Below are 22,203 nucleotides of genomic sequence, written 5' to 3' on the forward strand. Positions count from 1 at the left end.
GCATTAACACACTTCAAAATCAAGAGAGTGCACTGTGTACAGTGACGACATGCACCCTGGCATTAACACACTTCAAAATCAAGAGAGTGCACTGTGTACAGTGACGACATGCACCCTGGCATTAACACACTTCAAAATCAAGAGAGTGCACTGTGTACAGTGACGACATGCACCCTGGGCATCTATACATCCCTTCACTGCTTGCTTTCATAGATTCACAAAGCCCAAAACTGCAGGCAGACAGGTAGCTAAAAAAAAAAAAAGCAGCTCTGTTCCAGTGTGGTCTGCAGAACAGAAACTGAAGCAGAAAGGCGAGACCTCAGCCCCTGTGCTGTGAGAGGAGGGGGGGGAGTCTGACCTTTGACAATGCTGGAGTCTACATGCTGCTCTCTCTCAGCCTTCCGGAGCTCATAGCTCACACTGCCCTCCTGTCTGACCACAGATACACAAATACCGCAGCTCACATTTGGAAAAAGATCACAATGTATTCTTTAGATTAATTGTGTGAACAGCTGGCAAGAAGGAAAAGGGATTGCTAGCGTCTCCAGTGAAAACCACAGGGCCACACACTGCAGCTGCAGAAGCACAACAGCAAAACCCCTGGCTGAGGAAGAGGCTGTAAACAAACCTTCCTTCACCGCGGTCTTCCGAAGGCCCTCCTGTACAACCCACGCAGAAAAAACAAACTAACATGATGATCAGCTGGGTACTAGAAATAAGAACTTTATTTAAATCATGCATTATAAAAATAAATACATAGTGCATCACTTACATTATTCACCTTATTGCACAATTATTATTATTATTATTATTGATTTTTTATTTATTTATTTTTTTAAATGAGACACACACACACACACACGCGGTCTGTGTCCGAGACACGCACTCCTAGCTGCTTTACTAACAAGGACGCAGCACCCCCAGGAGATTGCGTCTTTGTTTCCAGTTACCGGTCAGTCCGAGGGGTGTCACTGTGGAGTTCCTCAGAGCTGCCTGTTAGTGTATTGGGCTTTCAGTCCACTCTGTGGTAACACAGTTTAAAAGCATTCCAGGGTGCAAGCTCAATGGAAACTAACGGGCTGGTGTCCCGTACGCTGGGGCTGGTGTCCCGTACGCTGGGGCTGGTGTCCCGTACGCTGGGGCTGGTGTCCTGTAGACACATGGGCTGGTGTCCCGTACGCTGGGGCTGGTGTCCTGTAGACAGGCTGGTGTCCTGTACGCTGGGTCTGGTGTCCTGTACGCTGGGGCTGGTGTCCTGTGGACGGGCTGGTGTCCCGAACGCTGGGGCTGGTGTCCTGTACGCTGGGGCTGGTGTCCTGTACATGGGCTGGTGTCCCGTACGCTGGGGCTGGTGTCCCGTACGCTGAGGCTGGTGTCCCGTACGCTGGGGCTGGTGTCCCGTACGCTGGGGCTGGTGTCCTGTGGACGGGCTGGTGTCCCGTACGCTGGGGCTGGTGTCCTGTACGCTGGGGCTGGTGTCCTGTACATGGGCTGGTGTCCCGTACGCTGAGACTGGCGTCCCGTACGCTGGGGCTGGTGTCCCGTACGCTGGGGCTGGTGTCCTGTAGTCGGGCTGGCGTCCCGTACGCTGGGGCTGGTGTCCTGTAGACGGGCTGGCGTCCACTGTCACTGGATCAGTCGTGGAATAAAAGTTCAGCAGTCCAGGAAGTGACCTTCACTGTCTCCTGTGCAGGTAAGAGAAAACATCAGCTGGATTGTGAGTTCTGGATTCAGCACCGACACAAAGACTGTGTCCCTGTGATGCTTCCTAACACAGAGCAGAGCCCTCTTCCACACCGTCTCACAAAGGAAATGCCAGGGGTGCAATGATGCAATGAACTAACGGCTAAAGCGAGACCCATACCCAGGGTCACCCAGTCTCACCTGGAGACTCCCAGGTTCCTCAGCTCTGTCTGCTGGTAAGTATGGCCTCCCTCCAGGCTTCCCAGGCTCAAAGACACCCCCCCACCACCACCACCCTCCTCTCCTCCAGTCCAGTTAAATCTTATACATCCCAAAGTATGTGTTGGCGGGCTCCAGGCTGACCAGCTGGGGCTCCGACACGTTGACAGAGACACGGTCGAATTTCTGCAGCTGCACGACAGCCGCCAGGTAGCTGCTGGAAGTCCACATGCGCTCCCCGGAGCAGTAGCTGAGCTTGCGGTCCTCCAGCAGGGAGATGGCAGCGGGGTAGCGTCCCGAGCGCTTGAACACCCGGTGCACGACGGCCCGGTCCCAGGGGCAGGTCGTCCCGCGGAGCAGGAGCCGTGAGTACAGGAAGTACTGACCCGTTTCGTTGATGAGCAGCGCTCCGTCCCGGTACTCCATGCCCTCCGTGAAGGCCTTGCCCACGACGGGCTCCCAAAGCAGGGTCTCTGAGCCCCCGCTGGTACTCTTCACTGTGGGAAGGGAAAAGGCACTTTTAAGAAGCCGCATTTTTGAGTGCATTTGCATTGTGGTTAGGCAGATGAGATGCGTAAACTTGTCTGCTGGCCATTCATATTGGTGTTAGGGTTAGGGTTCGGGTTGTTTGTTCGTGGGGTCAGTCGGACCCCCACAGGTCTTCATGGGGCTCCCCTCAGCCCCACACCCCAAAGAGCAAGGAAGGAAGTCTGCATTGGGCTTACCTGTTAGATGGGCCATTCTCTTCGTTTCCTTTTTCTCCACAGCCAGTCCTGTGAAAACAGCAACAGCAGTGAGCCACGTGCAGGAGGGAAGCAGGCATATCTATACCCTCCCCCAAACCAGTCCCAAACCTGGCCCTAACTGTAGCCCTATCCCCAACCCTGACCCAAACCCTATCCCTAACCCTGTGAAAACAGAGCAACAGCAGTGAGCCACGTGCAGGAGGGAAGCAGGCATAGCTATACCCTCCCCCAAACCAGTCCCAAACCTGGCCCTAACTGTAGCCCTATCCCCAACCCTGACCCAAACCCTATCCCTAACCCTGTGAAAACAGAACAACGGCAGTGAGCCACGTGCAGGAGGGAAGCAGGCATATCTATACCCTCCCCAAAACCAGTCCCAAACCTGGCCCTAACTGTAGCCCTATCCCCAACCCTGACCCAAACCCTATCCCTAACCCTGTGAAAACAGAGCAACGGCAGTGAGCCATGTGCAGGGGGAAGCAGACATATCCTACCATCCCCAAACCAGTCCCAACCCTGGCCCTAACACTAGCCCTATCCCCAACCCCAACCATGACCCCCATCCAAACCCTAACCCTAACCATAACCATAACCCTAACCATGACCCCCATCCAAACCCTAACCCTAACCTGGATCACCAGATTACAGCATACTATCAGACTACTTCAAGTCTGAAAGTATACATTCTTCCCTGCCCTCTGAAATCCTTGCTTTGTTTTTTTTAATCCAGTTAACCAATATTACACACTCTACTTAAAGTCAATTTGTAATCTGGGTCTCATTAGAAGACTCTTTCAACTATATTCCAATCAACCCTCTGTAAAATACAAACACAATTGCCCTGAAATAAATCCCTTTTCCTTCCTTTCTCCCTCCCTTTCTTCAATTTTTTACATCATATCAGTTAATGTAGAAAAACTGACAAGGATATGATAATTCTTTTGAAAACAGACGTAATAAGTGTGTGTAGCCTGTGTATTGGGAGGGACAACAGATTTTCTCTTGCCCCCTAATTTAATCTTAACCCTATCTGTACCCTGCACTCCCCTTCACAGTCCCATCACTACCCAGTTCTCTCTCTCACGATTCTTCAGGAGGTGGAAACTATTATCGCATAATTTCCCACTCCTTGTGAACACCCCAGCTATGAGCAAGATACTGCTGCTGTGTGAAAACACAACACGGCTTCGATCACTGACTCGAGAAACTTTTTCAGCAGACCACAAGATTAACACTTTGCACAGAAGCTGCCCTGCTGCTGCTGCTGCTGCTGCTTTGGGTGGGTTCAGGGCTGTTGAATTCTCTTGAGAAATGAATTTGAATACAGAGAGGGACTCACCAGTTTGTTTCTCCAGTACTGGCGTCAGGTTCCCAGTGCTGGTACTTGCGGAACCCTGGAAAAGGCAAGAAGAAAGCATGTTGTTTTCATGAATATTTTAATAAACTTTGTGAAGTGCACCCTGTTCCAACTGAAACTCTCTCTCTCCGTCACAGAATTTTAGGAGAGGGTCTTGTGATCCTGTGATGGAGACACATTAAGATGCTGAACATGATTCTGCACCAACTCAAAACACAAGCAAAGCCCTTTCGTGCACAGCAGTCACGTCTATGTATTCCCATTAGCCGTCTGTGTGTCCAAAATGTTGAGCCACAGTGAACTCTCTTTGGTGTGGTGTGTTTCTCGATTAGTTTTAGGGAACCTGCTGCACAGTCTGATGCAATCCAGGGCCGGTCTGTATTCCTTTGGGGAGAGGGCACATGACCCCTAACCACCCGGCCGCTGTCCCGGGATCGTCATTTTTAATGGCTATAATAAATGAGGCAGCTTCCATGAGCCTTGTACTGGGCTGGCTGGACTGAGTTTCAAAATTTCACAAATACCAGTGTGTCTTCAACTCTTTAATTAACTTTTACAAAACAAGAAACGAAGACTAGAAGTAACATTGTTCAATAAGGAGTTCTTTCTTCAGCATTCATCTTCTCAAGCTGCTTTTCTCAGTTTTGTAAAAGTGGATTTTTCTGTCAAATAAATACATCAAAAAAAAAAAAACACTAATAAATGAATTTACAAAACAAACGATATCTAGACTGTTACTTTCCACTGCCTTTTGCATAGAAAATCAATTTCAATTGTTAGTTCATTTGATTTTTTTAAATTGTTGGCATGCCACTCATTCAAACAGTAAATCATTAATAAACAGTAAACCCTATTTCCCACTCTATCTACATCTAGTATTAACCCTACACTGATACATGATGTTTTCAGTCAAAACATTTTTATAAATATTTTTACAATAACTGACTCCTCCACCTTACCAGAAACCTAAAAGGTATGGGGCATGCTACAATAAAGATAAATAACCAGACCGCTTCCTGAAAGCAACTATTGGAGCACCAGCAACAGACAGAGACAGACGTTCACCCACCTGTCGGAGCTCAGTCAGCTCTTGCTGCAGTCTCAGGATGTAGTACGCTCCGAGCCCCAGCCCAGCCATGGTGAGGAGCAGCAGGGTGAGGAGGAGCGCAGTGCAGCCCCCTCTCCCTCCCCTCCCCTGCTTCAGCTGCGGGGGCAGCACTGGCCAGGCCGGCAGGGCCGCTGTCTCTGGGCCAGGAGCCCCTGGCCCCCCGCGGTCCACCAAGAAGATCTGGGGATACACGTAGCTTAGGTTCTGTTGCATTTTGACGAGGCTCCCTGGCACGATCCCTCAGCGAGTGTCTGTGTGTGCGTCCAGTCACTCTGTAACCCTCCTCTTCTCTGCTCTGCGCTGCACTGCTGTAGAGGAACGTGTCTCGCTCTCATTTCAATACCCACAGCTTCCTCCCACGCCTGGCTCACACTCTCCGATAGGCTCTGTGATCTCAGGTTAGACATGCTCTTTGATTTTATAAGTTTACTTTACTGGATTTACCGCAACCTGGAGACTCAAGCCACTGGACAAGACTCATATCCCCAGAAAGAGCAAGAGAGACGCTCAGCCAGCCCTAGAAGACTGTTTTACTGGTGTTTGTGTCTGTATCAACTAATAGGTATGGATGGCAAGCCCAGGTTTACACCAATGTAACCACCCCTAAATTCCACACGCAGCTTGCTGCATTGTTCGTTGTGTTGATGGACATGCTTACAGGGCTGTAGAGAGCTACAGATCACCCTTCGTGCTCCTAGAGATGATTCTTAATTTAAAGGTCCTGTTTCAGGCTGGTAATGGGTCCAACTGGCAGTCTGTGGTTGAAGTTGCAGTCGAAATTCATCAGAACTGGCTTTGTGTTAAACTTGCTCATCCCTTATGGAAATACCAGCATTGACTTCTGCTGATCGTGCTGGTTTCGGAGCTGGTTAAGTTGGTCCACTAAAAATCCCTTTAACCTTGAGTTCTAAATCTGTGTGTCACTTGCTGTACTCCTATACCTGCTGGGGGCCCAGCAAGAGACCAGTACATGTGCAGTTAACTATTTAGCACAAATCTGATTTACTTTTTATCAGACTCAAAGCTAAGCTTCAGCAAGGCCCTTTAGTCTGTAATAGCACAGCCTGCCCTTACACATCCTCTGAGGTACACAGCACCATTGTATCATTGTGTAGAAGCATGCAGTATCGTTGTGTAGAAGCATGCGGTACACAGCACCATTGTATCATTGTGTAAGAGCATGCGCTACACAGCACCATTGTATCATTGTGTAGGAGTATGCAGTACACAGCACCATTGTATCATTGTGTAAGAGCATGCGCTACACAGCACCATTGTATCATTGTGTAGGAGTATGCAGTACACAGCACCATTGTGTAAGAGCATGCGGTATCATTGTGTAAGAGCATGCAGTATCATTGTGTAGAAGCATGCGGTATCATTGTGTAGAAGCATGCAGTATCATTGTGTAGAAGCATGCACTATCATTGTGTAAGAGCATGCAGTATCATTGTGTAAGAGCATGCACTATCATTGTGTAAGAGCATGCACTATCATTGTGTAAGAGCATGCAGTATCATTGTGTAAGAGCATGCGGTATCATTGTGTAGAAGCATGCGCTACACAGCACCATTGTATCATTGTGTAGGAGCATGCAGTATCATTGTGTAAGAGCATGCGGTATCATTGTGTAGAAGCATGCAGTATCATTGTGTAGAGCATGCGGTATCATTGTGTAAGAGCATGCAGTATCATTGTGTAGAAGCATGCAGTATCATTGTGTAGAAGCATGCAGTATCATTGTGTAAGAGCATGCAGTATCATTGTGTAGAAGCATGCAGTATCATTGTGTAGAAGCATGCAGTATCATTGTGTAAGAGCATGCAGTATCATTGTGTAGAAGCATGCAGTATCATTGTGTAAGAGCATGCAGTATCATTGTGTAGAAGCATGCAGTATCATTGTGTAAGAGCATGCAGTATCATTGTGTAGAAGCATGCAGTATAATTGTGTAAGAGCATGCAGTATCATTGTGTAGAAGCATGCAGTATCATTGTGTAGAAGCATGCAGTATCATTGTGTAAGAGCATGGTAAATCACTGAGCAGTGCTGTAAGGGATGCTGCAATCCACAGTTTTGTGTCAACACTGGGAAAGCACTGCAAGCCACTAAACACACACTGTAAAACAGGCACATTCAGCATGGTTCACTTTGAGAACAACTGGAGCAAAAACTTGAAAAACAGAGAGAGATGAAGCTGCAGGGGGCTTCAGAGCAAGCTCTCGAGAAACCACACTAGCAGTTGGTTAACCATTGCTCTGAAATGGATTTTGAGAAAGTGACAGCAGAACTGACCTAGCAAGAGTCCTCATGAACAAAACCGCTAACTGCAGAGAAACAGTCGCAGAGTAAGAGTGGAATTGTGTCTTTCTCATCAGCTCGCCTCGCTGGCATGGAATTCGATACAGGGCAACTGCAGGCACCAGTGTGGTCATGCCACTAGGGAAAAATTCATGACGTCTTAACATGCAGCTAAACACACAAGTCTGTTTACTGGCAATTGATATTAGAGGTATAGAACTTGCAGCTGAAAAGCTCCTTTCCAAAAGCCTCACAGTGTCTTTCACCTACGACATGCTCCCAGACAAGAGGGACATGCAGGTGTGGAGGAAACCTCCGAGCAGCACGAGAAAACCCTTCAGCAGAACCATTGAAGTCTCTGGCTACTGAACACAAATGCCTGGTGAAGTTGTAGGAGAAGTGCTACAGTTTTAGTCTGTGTGAAATGCAAGCCCTGCAATACTGAGTGTGCACAGCAGGCCTGGCCTCATCACTTCCTGCAAGAACAGCGATCTGCTGCAATGTCCCTCCAAGCCAAATCACAACATGAACAGCAGGCTGGCACAGTTACAACTGAACCCCTCTCTGTTCAGGTTTGTTTTCTATAGAGATCAGAATTCACACTCTTATTGGCAGAGCTGGTGCATGTTCTTCATGTTTTACCAGCTACTGCAGAGTTCACCTTTTATATTTCTCTATATCAGTACAGGGGGCTCTACAAAAGGTAACTCTGCAAAGATTCTCTGCAGAGTGACACAACCTTGCCTGGGTGTGTGCCAGTGGCAGAGCGTCTCCTTCTGAATGGCACAGCCGCTGGGTTGTTAGTAAACACTGACTGATTCATTGAGGCTCTAGGATCCACAGCAGGAGGAAACGGAGTTGCCACATGAAAACACAGGTCTCGCTGATCGGATGCGAGTTTCAAACAGGCGCGTCAAACAAGGAGAGGGGAAGGAAACTGTGGTTCTGCACTGCCTGAAGAGCGCTCTGTGGCAGAGCACAGCTCTGCTCTTTAGAAATTGGCAGGGATGGGGTTAATTTCCCCTACCTGCCTGGGTTTATTATGTTCAGGTGGCTGGGGTTGATTAGTTGATTAGGTTAATTAACGATCAATCAGCACCCAGCCACCTGACATAAAAGGAGGCCTCTGCGGCTCATTTGGGAGGAGGGAGCTGAGGAAGCAAGTTGGTTTTGTTTTTGAATTGCCCAGCCTGGAAATCTTTATTTTTGTAAGTTTTGTTTGGTTATTTGTGTTTAAACATCATTATTTTTGCCCTTGTGCCTTTTTATTTTGTGTTTATTTATAATAAAAGTATTTTTTTTGAACTGCAATCCGGTGGGTAGCACAAAAAGGAAGTTAGAAAGGCCAAGAGAGAAATAAAATTGAACATTGCTAAGGGAGCTAAAACCAATTCCAAAATGTTTTTCCAATATTACAACAGCAAGCGAACATTCAAAGAGGAGATTAAATGTTTAAGAGATACAAATGGCAAAATCGTAGAGGAAGAAAAAAAAATAGCAAATATGTTAAATGATTACTTTTCACAAGTTTTTACAAAGGAAGATACTGACAACATGCCCCACATGTCATCCAGTTCCTATCCAGTTTTAAATAACTTTAGCATAACTGAGGCAGAAGTGTTAAAGGGACTAGGAGTTCTTAAAATAAACAAATCCCCTGGGCCGGATGAGATCCTCCCAGTAGTACTCAAAGAAATGAAAGAAGTAATTTACAAACCGCTAACCAAGATCATGCAGCAGTCTCTTGACACAGGGGTTGTACCGACAGACTGGAAAATTGCAAACGTAATACCGATCCACAAAAAGGGAAACAAAACTGAACCAGGTAACTACAGACCAGTAAGCCTGACTTCTATTATATGCAAACTTATGGAAACTATAATAAGATCCAAAATGGAAAATTACCTATATGGTAACAGGGTCCTGGGAGACAGTCAACATGGTTTTAGGAAAGGGAGATCGTGCCTAACTAACTTGCTTGATTTTTTTGAGGATGCAACATCGATAATGGATAATTGCAAAGCATATGACGTGGTTTATTTAGATTTCCAGAAAGCTTTTGACAAAGTCCCGCACAAAAGATTAATTCTCAAACTGAACGCAGTTGGGATTCAAGGAAACACATGTACATGGATTAGGGAGTGGTTAACATGTAGAAAACAGAAAGTACTTATTAGAGGAAAAACCTCAGAATGGAGTGTGGTAACCAGCGGTGTACCACAGGGATCAGTATTAGGTCCTCTGCTATTCCTAATCTACATTAATGATTTAGATTCTGGTATAGTAAGCAAACTTGTTAAATTTGCAGACGACACAAAAGTAGGAGGAGTGGCAAACACTGTTGCAGCAGCAAAGGTCATTCAAAATGATCTAGACAAGATTCAGAACTGGGCAGACACATGGCAAATGACATTTAATAGAGAAAAGTGTAAGGTACTGCATGCAGGAAATAAAAATGTGCATTATAAATATCATATGGGAGATATTGAAATTGGAGAAGGAATCTATGAAAAAGACCTAGGAGTTTTTGTTGACTCAGAAATGTCTTCATCTAGACAATGTGGGGAAGCTATAAAAAAGGCTAACAAGATGCTCGGATACATTGTGAAAAGTGTTGAATTTAAATCAAGGGAAGTAATGTTAAAACTGTACAATGCACTAGTAAGACCTCATCTTGAATATTGTGTGCAGTTCTGGTCACCTCGCTATAAAAAAGATATTGCTGCTCTAGAAAGAGTGCAAAGAAGAGCAACCAGAATTATTCTGGGCTTAAAAGGCATGTCATATGCAGACAGGCTAAAAGAATTGAATCTGTTCAGTCTTGAACAAAGAAGACTACGTGGCGACCTAATTCAAGCATTCAAAATTCTAAAAGGTATTGACAGTGTCGACCCAAGGGACTTTTTCAGCCTGAAAAAAGAAACAAGGACCAAGGGTCTCAAATGGAGATTAGACAAAGGGGCATTCAGAACAGAAAATAGGAGGCACTTTTTTACACAGAGAATTGTGAGGGTCTGGAATCAACTCCCCTGTAATGTTCTTGAAGCTGACGCTCTGGGATCCTTCAAGAAGCTGCTTGATGAGATTTTGGGATCAATAAGCTACTAACAACCAAACTAGCAAGATGGGCCGAATGGCCTCCTCTCGTTTGTAAACTTTCTTATGTCTCTGGGCCTCTATCCACTCGTCAGCCTGCCACACGCTCCCACCCCTCTCCGTATCTCTGCGAGCGAATCTACCGCCTCTCAACATCATCGTTAATTACCAGAACCAAACAGGCCTCAACTCTTCATTGCAGCTGGACAATAATCTAACAGCATTAACACTTTGGGGTTTAGTTTGATTTATTTTTTACATTTACCATTCATTATTTTAAATACTCAGCAGATGATAACAAAGATGAGGTTTGGCTAATGCCTTCACCAGTACAATAACACTTCAGTATTGTTATGTTGACTGAAATTATTGGCAGCAGATGTGATCACATTGTGCACATGACTGAACACCTTTCATATGTTACACCCTCTGTAGCCAAGGTCTTCCCATATAAAGACACTTCCAATCACCAACAAACAGTTAATGGCTCTAGGACCAGGGGGTAGTTGGCAATCAGGTGGAGATCGAGTTGGGACAGAGGGAAGGACATTCACGGATGGAACAGGTTACCTAGTCATGTTGCTGATGCGGAATCACTTGGTCTCTTAGACCCGACTTTAGGTGATCAAAGCAGCTCCTAGTAACCGGACGGGTGCTGCTGGGCTGAACGGCCTCTTGTTTGTACATTTTCTTATGTTCAGCACCGTCACGACATGTCAACTGGTTCAGCTACAACATCATTCTCATTTCTTATTTAACTAGCTCTAGAAGAAGCATGTCACACAGCACCCATTCAAAGGGAAAATTTAAAGCAATAATAAAAAAAAAAAATTATAGCAGGAATTGGAAGCACTGGTATCATCATTATCGCACGATTTCATCAGCTGAGTAATTGTGGCAAGCTGTTTCACGCAGAGACTGACATAGCTGTCAGTTACAGGAACTGCCCCAGGTGTGGTGGGGAATACAAAGAGCGACAGGGTATTCTGTGGAAATGATCTGTTAGTCAAGACCAATGATACGGGTCTCCTGACCTGATTTGTGGTCCCTCGTTTACACTGCTCACTTCAGACAGCATTAGAGGTGCAGCTGAAGTCTAGAGAAGCCTGTCTCTCTCTCAATGCTATTTCACCTCTCGGGTTAAGCAGCTCCTGTTTCTTGCACTCTGCACAATGTAATCTGAGACGGGGAGCTGCTGGAAGGACAGTTTACTGTTACTATACAGAAAAAGAAAAATTCACAAGTTGCATTTACTGAGCTTTTGCTCCGATTCATATAAGAAAGTATACAAATTAATGTACAGTATGTAATCTTTAAGCGCTTAATAAGTGTAAAATTAATTAAAATCGATATACAGACTTTCACACATCTCTTTGACTAAAGATACAAATAGTTTCCAGCTTCACTGGTCTTCATAGCACAGTTCTCATAAATGACTTGCTAGAAAATGAACCACAGTAATTTCTACAATATTGCTATGCTGTGGTTTGCGATATTGCACAAGTATATTGTGATTCATAACCACTGCACAGTAACACAGAGGCTTTCCGCTATTCTCAGCAGGACAGAGCACTGCCCTGAGTGGAGAGCTCATGATGACACGCTGCAGCTGCAAACGGAAACACAGAAACCGTTTAACACAGCAGGAAGGAGAAGAACACTATGAAGAAACCCTTTCACACAGCAGGAAGGAGAAGAACACTATGAAGAAACCCTTTCACACAGCAGGAAGGAGAAGAACGTTATGAAGAAACCCTTTCACACAGCAGGAAAGAGAAAAACATTATGAAGAAACCCTTTCACACAGCAGGAAGGAGAAGAACACTATGAAGAAACCCTTTCACACAGCAGGAAGGAGAGGAACACTATGAAGAAACCCTTTCACACAGCAGGAAGGAGAAGAACGTTGTGAAGAAACCCTTTCACACAGCAGGAAAGAGAAAAACATTATGAAGAAACCCTTTCACACAGCAGGAAGGAGAAGAACACTATGAAGAAACCCTTTCACACAGCAGGAAGGAGAAGAACGTTATGAAGAAACCCTTTCACACAGCAGGAAAGAGAAGAACACTATGAAGAAACCCTTTCACACAGCAGGAAGGAGAAGAACGTTATGAAGAAACCCTTTCACACAGCAGGAAGGAGAAGAACGTTATGAAGAAACCCTTTCACACAGCAGGAAAGAAGAACGTTATGAAGAAACCCTTTCACACAGCAGGAAAGAGAAGAATGGTTATGAAGAAACCCTTTCACACAGCAGGAAAGAAGAACGTTATGAAGAAACCCTTTCACACAGCAGGAAGGAGAAGAACGTTATGAAGAAACCCTTTCACACAGCAGGAAGGAGAAGAACGTTATGAAGAAACCCTTTCACACAGCAGGAAGGAGAAGAACGTTATGAAGAAACCCTTTCACACAGCAGGAAGGAGAAGAACGTTATGAAGAAACCCTTTCACACAGCAGGAAGGAGAAGAACGGTTATGAAGAAACCCTTTCACACAGCAGGAAAGAGAAGAACGGTTATGAAGAAACCCTTTCACACAGCAGGAAAGAGAAGAACGGTTATGAAGAAACCCTTTCACACAGCAGGAAAGAGAAGAACGTTATGAAGAAACCCTTTCACACAGCAAGAAACCCTTTCACACAGCAGGAAAGAAGAACGTTATGAAGAAACCCTTTCACACAGCAGGAAGGAGAAGAACGGTTATGAAGAAACCCTTTCACACAGCAGGAAGGAGAAGAACGTTATGAAGAAACCCTTTCACACAGCAGGAAAGAGAAGAACGGTTATGAAGAAACCCTTTCACACAGCAGGAAAGAGAAGAATGGTTATGAAGAAACCCTTTCACACAGCAGGAAAGAAGAACGTTATGAAGAAACCCTTTCACACAGCAGGAAGGAGAAGAACGTTATGAAGAAACCCTTTCACACAGCAGGAAGGAGAAGAACGGTTATGAAGAAACCCTTTCACACAGCAGGAAGGAGAAGAACGTTATGAAGAAACCCTTTCACACAGCAGGAAGGAGAAGAACCCTTTCACACAGCAGGAAAGAAGAACGTTATGAAGAAACCCTTTCACACAGCAGGAAGGAGAAGAACGTTATGAAGAAACCCTTTCACACAGCAGGAAGGAGAAGAATGGTTATGAAGAAACCCTTTCACACAGCAGGAAGGAGAAGAACGTTATGAAGAAACCCTTTCACACAGCAGGAAGGAGAAGAACGTTATGAAGAAACCCTTTCACACAGCAGGAAGGAGAAGAACGTTATGAAGAAACCCTTTCACACAGCAGGAAGGAGAAGAACGGTTATGAAGAAACCCTTTCACACAGCAGGAAAGAAGAAGAAGAAACCCTTTCACACAGCAGTTATGAAGAAACCCTTTCACACAGCATGAAAGAGAAGAACTGTTATGAAGAAACCCTTTCACACAGCAGGAAAGAAGAACGTTATGAAGAAACCCTTTCACACAGCAGGAAGGAGAAGAACGGTTATGAAGAAACCCTTTCACACAGCAGGAAGGAGAAGAACACTATGAAGAAACCCTTTCACACAGCAGGAAAGAAGAACGCTATGAAGAAACCCTTTCACACAGCAGGAGAGAGAAGAATGCTTATGAAGAAACCCTTTCACACAGCAGGAAGGAGAAGAACACTGGGAAGAAACCCTTTCACACAGCAGGAAAGAGAAGAACACTATGAAGAAACCCTTTCACACAGCAGGAGAGAGAAGAATGCTTATGAAGAAACCCTTTCACACAGCAGGAAAGAAGAACGCTATGAAGAAACCCTTTCACACAGCAGGAAGGAGAAGAATAGTTATGAAGAATAGACCGAACTAAACCTCACCAGTAACAGAAATTCCAATGGGAAAGTAAGCTGCTAACTTTAAAGAGTTCATACAGTGTGGCAATTCTGATACTTCTTCTAAAAGCTGAGAAACAAGCTATAAATAAATACAAAACAAAACCAACAACTTTAAAGTTTCTTTACCTGCAGCGTTCTTCAGTAGGAACAGAAGCAGCTGCAGTAACAAGCAGCAACACATTGAAAATAACTCTAGATCGAGAGTTTCAATTGAGCAAAGAACACGAATGAAAGCCGAGTAAGCGCAGTCAGGACACACCTTCTTTATACACAGTAACACGTGCATGCAATAGTTTACTGAGTGAAGGGAAGCCACTGCTCTGAAAGCAATTCCATTCTGCCCTTGAGCAAATAGTGCTAGAAAAATAGGAACAAGTGATACTGGCAGAAAGGTACAGCATGCAGGGATGGGTTTGGTGTGAGGGCAGGTCAGTGTAAAGGGTACAGCATGCAGGGATGGGTTTGGTGTGTGTGAGGGCAGGTCAGTGTAAAGGGTACAGCATGCAGGGATGGGTTTGGTGGGTGTGAGGGCAGGTCAGTGTAAAGGGTACAGCATGTAGGGATGGGTTTGGTGGGTGTGAGGGCAGGTCAGTGTAAAGGGTACATCATGTAGGGATGGGTTTGGTGGGCGTGAGGGCAAGTCAGCGTAAAGGGTACAGCATGCAGGGATGGGTTTGGTGTGTGTGAGGGCAGGTCAGTGTAAAAGGTACAGCATGCAGGGATGGGTTTGGTGTGAGGGCAGGTCAGTGTAAAGGGTACAGCATGCAGGGATGGGTTTGGTGTGTGTGAGGGCAGGTCAGTGTAAAGGGTACAGCATGCAGAGATGGGTTTGCTGGGTGTGAGGGCAGGTCAGTGTAAAGGGTACAGCATGTAGGGATGGGTTTGGTGTGTGTGAGGGCAGGTCAGTGTAAAGGGTACAGCATGCAGAGATGGGTTTGGTGTGTGTGAAGGCAGGTACAATACTCCTCAGTGTAAATGTTATACAGGCAGGAATTGACTCCACTTTGTAAGTCTTGTATCTCATTGTATCACAGTAAATGACTGCAGCAGTTGGCCATCCTTCTGCTTGTATTGCTTGAATTCGCTCTGAAGAGTCGTTCAATGTTCAATGTTTCCACTCCATGCAGTGCAGAGGAGTCTAGCATCATATTGCGGGCAGTTACTAACCACACCGAGGAACAATATTGTAGAACAAGATGCAAATTCATCTGTGCACAACAGAGCTATGAATCATAACACTAACACATAACACTTCCTTTCAATTTCAATCCTTGTTATGACAAGCTGCAGTCATACAATATCTTGCCAATCCAGTGACAAACTAGAAAGGCTGGTCCGATCTGTGTCAAGTACTACAGCAGTAGAGAAATTGAACTACCTACGGTGAACTCGCATGGAGAAGAAAAAAAAAAAGTCAACAAATTCACCTCATAGACAATGAAATGTTCAGTTTTATTTAGAAATTCACAGTTTCTAACGGCACTACATCTCTGTAGTTCCACTTCGCTCCTGTTCCACAGTACTGTGCAGGAAGACCTCACAACCTGAAACAAAACTTGGCTGGAGAGAGATCCCCCCAGCCCATCAGACTGAGGCGCAAGACATAGCAAGGCAGAAAGTCACTTTACATACAAGGTATAGCAGAAAACAGAAAGCATAAGAAGTTAGAAAAGTGCACATTGAATAAGAACTTAAACTTAATAATAGTATAATCTTTTATATTCTCTACACGAAACAAACCCATCCACTCCCACAGCCTCTTCAGCACATTCAATTTCTAAAACATTCAGAACTGCACAGCACACACACAGCCTCTCTTTGTCTCACACACACTTATTCCAGCTTACTGTGTTCTCAATGTATTTTCTGAGTCTAACCCCACAGATTGTAGATGTACCGTACTGAAATAAAAATCTCACTAGTCTCTGCTTTGTGCTTTAGCTGGAATACCAGTCGATACTCCTTGCATTGTAAACCCACTCTGAATAGCCTCTTAAGCCCCCATTTTAGAAAAAGGGAATGAAAAAAAAATACAAATAAGTCTGGTAACACTGCTGTGCGTGGAGCCCTGTCTGTAGTGCCGGCCAACCTGCAGCAGTGCTGTGCGTGGAGCCCTGTCTGTAGTGCCGGCCAGCCTGCAGCAGTGCTGTGCGTGGAGCCCTGTCTGTAGTGCCGGCCAGCCTGCAGCAGTGCAGTGCATGGAGCCCTGTCTGTAGTGCCGGCCAGCCTGCAGCAGTGCTGTGCGTGGAGCCTCGTCTGTAGTGCTGTGTGATTCAGCTGTTCACACTCCATTCACAGCTCCTCTCCAGGTTTAACTCTCCCATGTTCAGGGAGTGACCCCTGATTAGAAACTAGGGCAGCCTTTGGGGGAACTTACAACTGAATCTTCTTGTACTTCAGGGCTGTTCTTTACAAACATCGCTGATGATGACCAGGCTGAACTGCGATAGCTCTGCTGTCTCTCAGGCACTCCCAGGGAGACACCCATCACTGAGCAGTGACAGGTGAACCCCTGCATTCAGGGTTTCAAACTGTTTCCCACAGTACTGACTCCAGGACAGCACAATGCAAGGGCAGGTTTGGGGAACAATCCTCCCCTTAGAAACCTTGCCACTCAATGTAGGGGTGTATATTACCTGTTTAAAAGTACTTTAACACATAAATAAATAGATTAGCAGCACAGGGATACTCAGTGGCTCCCAGAATCAGGCTCTACCACAAAGCGTGAAAAAGCAGCTGGAAAAACTAGTCCACAGGACATGCCCACGTCACACAACGCGTTCCCCACCAAATCACAAAATACAATTCAATTCATGTCATGAATTTCCAAGTCATCTGTGATCTCAGTTTTGTCTTCGGTAATTATGCAACAGGTATAAGTAACCTCTCAGATTTAGGAACTAGCACTGGCTTGGGGAGGAAACTAGGCACAAAAAGTACCAGCTGGCAATATTATTGAAACACTGACATGGACTTCAATTAAAAAAAACAAAACACCCAAACTTGCTGCAATCCAGATGAATTGCAATGAATTCAGTCAATCCTTCGCTGCTTTAGATACCTGGGGATTACCACATGCAGCGACAGCCACCTGGTCCCAAATCTAACTGTTTTGTAGTGTTCTACCATTCAAACCACCCAAATTAAAAACGATGAACAAAAATGGTAAACTGAACAAAAAAAACTATGAAAAGCAAATTGCCTGGGCTGCTGCACAACACTGTCACAGCTACCCACATCTGATACCCTCGCAGCACAGCAAACAGGAGGGCTCCAGAACACACAAACTGCCTTCCCTCCTTCAGTCTCTGTAAAACCAGGGAGATGATGGAATGCTACCTGCGGAGCTCCACACTGAAAGCCGCTAGTCTTGTATAAACTCTTGTAGCATAAACTGCTAACCCCTAAACGTACAAATTTTGCTCTCTGTACAAAGGTTTTTTTGTTTGTAAATGGACAAAAGGCACATAAACAAGGAAAGGTGCGAGAAGAAGGGAACGAACTCTGGGAGAAGGGGGATGGGGGGGTTCCCACTAACAAACGTGATTCCACTGCCCGCCCCCTACTCCCACTAAACACTGGGTACACATCCCAAGAGTCCGAGTTCAAAGGCAAGAACAGAGTCTCTGTGTTTCCACCCCCAGCTCCTTCTGCATGAACAGATCAGTGGGGAGTGGGGAGTAAAGTGCGGCCCTGCCCCATGGGGAGGAGGAGTGTTTTAGACGGGTCTCAGACCTGCCCAGACACGGCCGGGAGCCCAAACGTCCCCATGCTCATCTCCTTGTTCCCCTTCATGAAGTCCTGCATGCTTGGCACAGACCCGGTTTCAGTCTGTATCAGCCCTGCCATGTACTTCCCCGGGTCTATCTTGGAGCGCCTGCGCTTGAAGGCTCTCTTCTCGGTCTTGGTCTTGGACGGCGGCTGGCCATTGCAGAGGTGAGTGCAGGAGGAGACGCCGCAGAAGTAGGACTCGTCGGAGTGCGAGGAGCCCTCGGAGCTGCCCTCAGAGGGGGGGCCCTTGTAGGAGGATGTACACACCTCCCCCGATGGCAGGAAGGCGCTGTGGCGCTGCAGGGGGCCGTTGCTCTTTACTCCTCCGTTAGCTACTGGCGGCATGGAGACGGAGAGCTTCAGAGTCTCCACCTTCAATTTGCAACGTTTTTTCTACATAAACAAAACAAGCAAAAAAAGAAAAAAAAAGAAAAAGAAAGTGTTAGGCTGACTGCAAGGTTAAAAAATAAAAATAAAATTATAGAAACTAAATACTTAAAAAGCAGCTTTAACCACTTCATTGCTGTGCTGACACAGACTGGTTATTTATGAACTAAAAAGCTGAAATATCACACAAATAAATTCTACTTAGAATTGTGCAGTTAAATGCAGTTTACTATTCTGCGGGTTACAGTGCCACCTTGTGGCACTAATCCATCAACAGAAATCCCTCAACAAGGATTATACAGTAGTCGTCCGTACCCCCGCCCCCCGCCCCCCCTCCTTTAGCAGTGAAGTGGTTAATCTCAGTGCTTGCAGAGTAGAATGTTACAACGCTATCTTGGGACTGGATAATCAGCACATTGCCAATATGGAATCTGTCCATTGTGTTAAACACCAGTAAAGTGACACTGTACCTTTTTATTTTCTGGCGAAAACCTTAGAGGTTCTACAATGTACAAGTCATCAGAACCTACTAAAAAGGGAGAGAGGGGTGGAGATTAAATGATGTTATGAGGAACACAAGAACAGACTGAAACATGAGCTATGCTATGCTATGCACTGGCTAGTAGCAATCCGTGTTTGACAGCAGGAGTCTCTGCATCCATGGATTCACTTAAACTGATAATTTTTTCTTGTCATTTAAAATAATTATTCTCTTAACACGGAGGTCCTAAATGTGCGCCTGTCCACAGAACAAAATATTGACTCAGAAAACAACTTTATTCCCAAAGAAATGGATAGATTATATGCACTTTTTAGAACAGAAATACAAACAGATTGGCCATTTGCTGCATTAAAACAAAGGGGCTTGTTACGAGGAAGTTCCCAGTTCAAATCCCAGCTCAGTCACTGACTCGCTGTGTACGACCCTGAGCAAGTCACCTAACCTCCTTGTGCGGCGTCCTTCAAATGACACCTAAAAACTGAGGTCTATTGAAAGAGACTACAGCAGCATTGATGCACTTCACCCCTAGTCTCCAAGTCACTTTGGATAAATTAATTCACAATAATACTGTTGTTAAAGGGGGTGTATTGAGTCAGATATGGTTATTATTTCAGACTGAAGTCATTACCGCACTAGTAGCTAGGAGTGTTTGCGAATCCATTGTGTTCCCCCAGACTGCCCAGCTGGGAGCATTGTGCACAATCTGAAACACTTTCTTTTCAATTCAACAGAAAACTTGCCACGGATCTGGTCTGTGGCACTGTTGTATGAACTTATTTGTGGATAAAGCTTGGAAAAGTTTTCAATTACTGTATAGCCCTATGTTTTAAAACAGACACTAGTAAAGTTTAGTTTATTGTGCATTCAAGTTAGTCACACATGGAGATTAATATATTATTAATAAATGAGTCGGTCATTCAGGACCTATACAGATTTTGGTAGAATACTAGTAATTTGTATGCATGTATTTTCAAACTGGCCCCTGAAGTTAATCAGTTTATAGAATGTGCTAAGAAGGTAGCACAGAGCAGAAAGGTGTACAGCAGATAAACTGTCAAGTCATGGAAGCAATTACAATTGCATTTTGCTTCAGCCCTATCTGCTGTTGACTCAGTTTAGCAATAATTACTGCAATACTGCTGCTCCCCCACACTTAGGGGCTGGAAATATGTCACTACTTGCAAATGGAATTCATGTTCCAGCAATGGGCATCTTAAGCTTTGCATGGCCAATACTTTAAAAAGAAAACACACACACAGCAGTGGGGGATGGTTGCCATGGAGAATGTCTGGCAATGTCTGGCAAACAGAGGCAATAATGGGAGAAAAGGAAATGTTTCATGCCATTTTTAATGAGGGGTTTATCAGCATTGTTACAGTGGCTACAGGTCCAGCCAAGGTTTTTTCAGTTTTGCACTGAAGCTGCTTCAGTCCTGGCGGAGAGTCTCAGGAACACCTGGAAGATACTCACTGCTACTCTAGCACTGCCGGGCCAGGCACAGACAATGGCTGAGCAGTAGAGCATGTAAACCCACACAAATGAAAAAGCAGAGCTAAACGCTGCCTAGATTGTGGTTACTCTAGTTTACAACTCTGCTTTGAGCAGGCTGCACTGTCTCCTCCTGAGTGATCTCTGGGCCAGCTGAGGGCACACTCCACTCTCCTGATCTACCACACTGGTGCATCATGCATCATTTTGTTTTCATGGGTTCCTGTAACTCAAGACCCAGCTAATATACAACTGCTGTCTTTTCATGGAACTGCAATGAACACAGCAAACACACAAACAGTTAACAGACACCTGGTTTTGGTACATGCCAGAGAAGGGCTGGGTGGCTGGGTAAAATCGGATTTGTTCAACACCCAGGTCCTCCATCAACCGCAGCGAAAACAAAGACCTTTAAATGTTGAACACAAAACAGATTACAAGCAAGAATCCAACTATGTGGCTACATCGCATTTACCTTCTGAAGCAGGTAACTGGAATGACTTGGAACGAACAAGGGGGCAAGATACCCTCCTCTTGAGGCTCATGTCATCGTATGAAGAAAAGCACCTGGCAAAAACACAGCAAGTTTAGGCTTTCCAGGCTCCTGTTAAGCCACTTCCATGGCTTGGTTCAAAATGACGAGCTGCCCTGCAGACTGGGTGAACTGCAATACCTCTTGGGGCTGGGGTAGTGGTTGCTCTTGGGGACTGGTAAAGAGAAGACCTCCTGTGCTGGGGAGCTGCTCCCACAGCGCTGGACACACAGCAGCAGGCCCAGGCACACACACAGCACCAGCGCGATGACAAGGTAGCTTTGACGATCCGAGACCTGCACACAGGGAGAGGGTTGAGAAAACACTGCACAGCATCACAAACACCAGGAGGAAGGACCAGGTGTGGACAACTTACCAGCACAACAGTAAAAGCTTTTAGTGAAATGGGTGGAGAGTGCATTTTGAAGACAAGACTGTATCTGCGTTACAAAACCACATACAGCACTAGAACACACACAGTATCTGGCTGGCAAGACAATACAACTGCCCTTTAACTCCCTCATTAACATTACTTATTAAAAATATAGCTAAATAGTTGTATGCAGACAGAGTTAAGTTTAAAACCCAAATTAACAAACTGACAAGTTCCTGCACTATAAAATGAACACAATGAATGAGCAGAGAGCTGTGCTGGGCAGTACCTCTCTCTGGAGCTGCCCCACCGTGCCAGACAGGTTCAGGACAAGCTGCGTCATGTTTTTCAGCTGGTTCTGCAGTGACTGGATAGATTCTGTTTGCCGCTGGTCCTAAGGGACATGCAAAGGAAGGTGGATTTACTGTTTACAGCTGGATATTCTGGTTTAACAGCAGGCAAAAAAAAAAATCTGGTGTCACTGACTAAATGCATAAAAGACATATCATTTAGTTGAATTTACTTCAGAAGTACTTGCACATGAAAGCAGCCTGTTACATGTGTTAACTGTATCAAGTTAACCAAGAGAAGGACCTAGAGTTACATCTCCTTTACTTGAGGGACCTGGAAAAACGCAGCCGAGCATTCACAGAAATTTTAAGAGGCTAAAATAGTAACCTGCTCCTCTGCTATCCTGGAGGTGTTCTGGAGTTTGATCACGGTCTTGTTGAAAGCCCTCTGCATTTCTTCCATTTGCTTCCGATATCTTCCAATG

General features: G+C 45.3%; 2 protein-coding genes across 6 annotated transcripts in view; both read right to left on the reverse strand.

Annotated features, from left to right (window-relative positions):
• Positions 1 to 1,664: 1,664 nt before the first annotated feature.
• LOC121330683 (tumor necrosis factor ligand superfamily member 6-like) lies at positions 1,665 to 6,331 on the reverse strand. Its single transcript, XM_041277397.1, has 4 exons — positions 5,075 to 6,331; positions 3,988 to 4,042; positions 2,628 to 2,675; positions 1,665 to 2,399 (listed from the first exon to the last, which is right to left on the reverse strand). Exons 1-4 carry the CDS (start codon positions 5,324 to 5,326, stop codon positions 1,999 to 2,001), a joined length of 756 nt encoding a protein of 251 aa, XP_041133331.1. The 5' UTR covers positions 5,327 to 6,331; the 3' UTR covers positions 1,665 to 1,998.
• Positions 6,332 to 16,718: 10,387 nt separating this feature from the next.
• The window catches only part of LOC121330658 (SUN domain-containing ossification factor-like), a 32,610-nt gene continuing 27,125 nt past the window's right edge, over positions 16,719 to 22,203 (reverse strand). For 4 of the 5 annotated variants that reach the window (XM_041277346.1, XM_041277345.1, XM_041277343.1 and 1 more), the window contains 6 exons: positions 22,107 to 22,194; positions 21,718 to 21,822; positions 21,197 to 21,351; positions 20,999 to 21,090; positions 19,004 to 19,062; positions 16,719 to 18,539 (listed from right to left, as the gene is read on the reverse strand). In XM_041277346.1, coding sequence (XP_041133280.1) covers positions 18,105 to 18,539; positions 19,004 to 19,062; positions 20,999 to 21,090; positions 21,197 to 21,351; positions 21,718 to 21,822; positions 22,107 to 22,194 — 934 coding nt within the window. In that variant the 3' untranslated portion in view covers positions 16,719 to 18,104. The remainder of the gene's footprint in view (positions 18,540 to 19,003; positions 19,063 to 20,998; positions 21,091 to 21,196; positions 21,352 to 21,717; positions 21,823 to 22,106; positions 22,195 to 22,203) is intronic. The other variant, XM_041277344.1, reaches the window with a different exon arrangement.

Source organism: Polyodon spathula, chromosome 18, assembly GCF_017654505.1.
Source record: "Polyodon spathula isolate WHYD16114869_AA chromosome 18, ASM1765450v1, whole genome shotgun sequence".
Classification (NCBI taxonomy): domain Eukaryota; kingdom Metazoa; phylum Chordata; class Actinopteri; order Acipenseriformes; family Polyodontidae; genus Polyodon; species Polyodon spathula.

Excerpts from the sequence above, each read along its gene's own strand:
- LOC121330683 (XM_041277397.1), bottom strand. The coding sequence starts at position 5,326 with ATGCAACAGAACCTAAGCTACGTGTATCCCCAGATCTTCTTGGTGGAC. Across the intron at positions 2,676-3,987 it reads AGTACTGGAGAAACAAACTG|GACTGGCTGTGGAGAAAAAG; the intron begins GTGAGTCCCTCT and ends CTGTTTTCACAG. Across the intron at positions 2,400-2,627 it reads GAGAATGGCCCATCTAACAG|TGAAGAGTACCAGCGGGGGC; the intron begins GTAAGCCCAATG and ends CCCTTCCCACAG.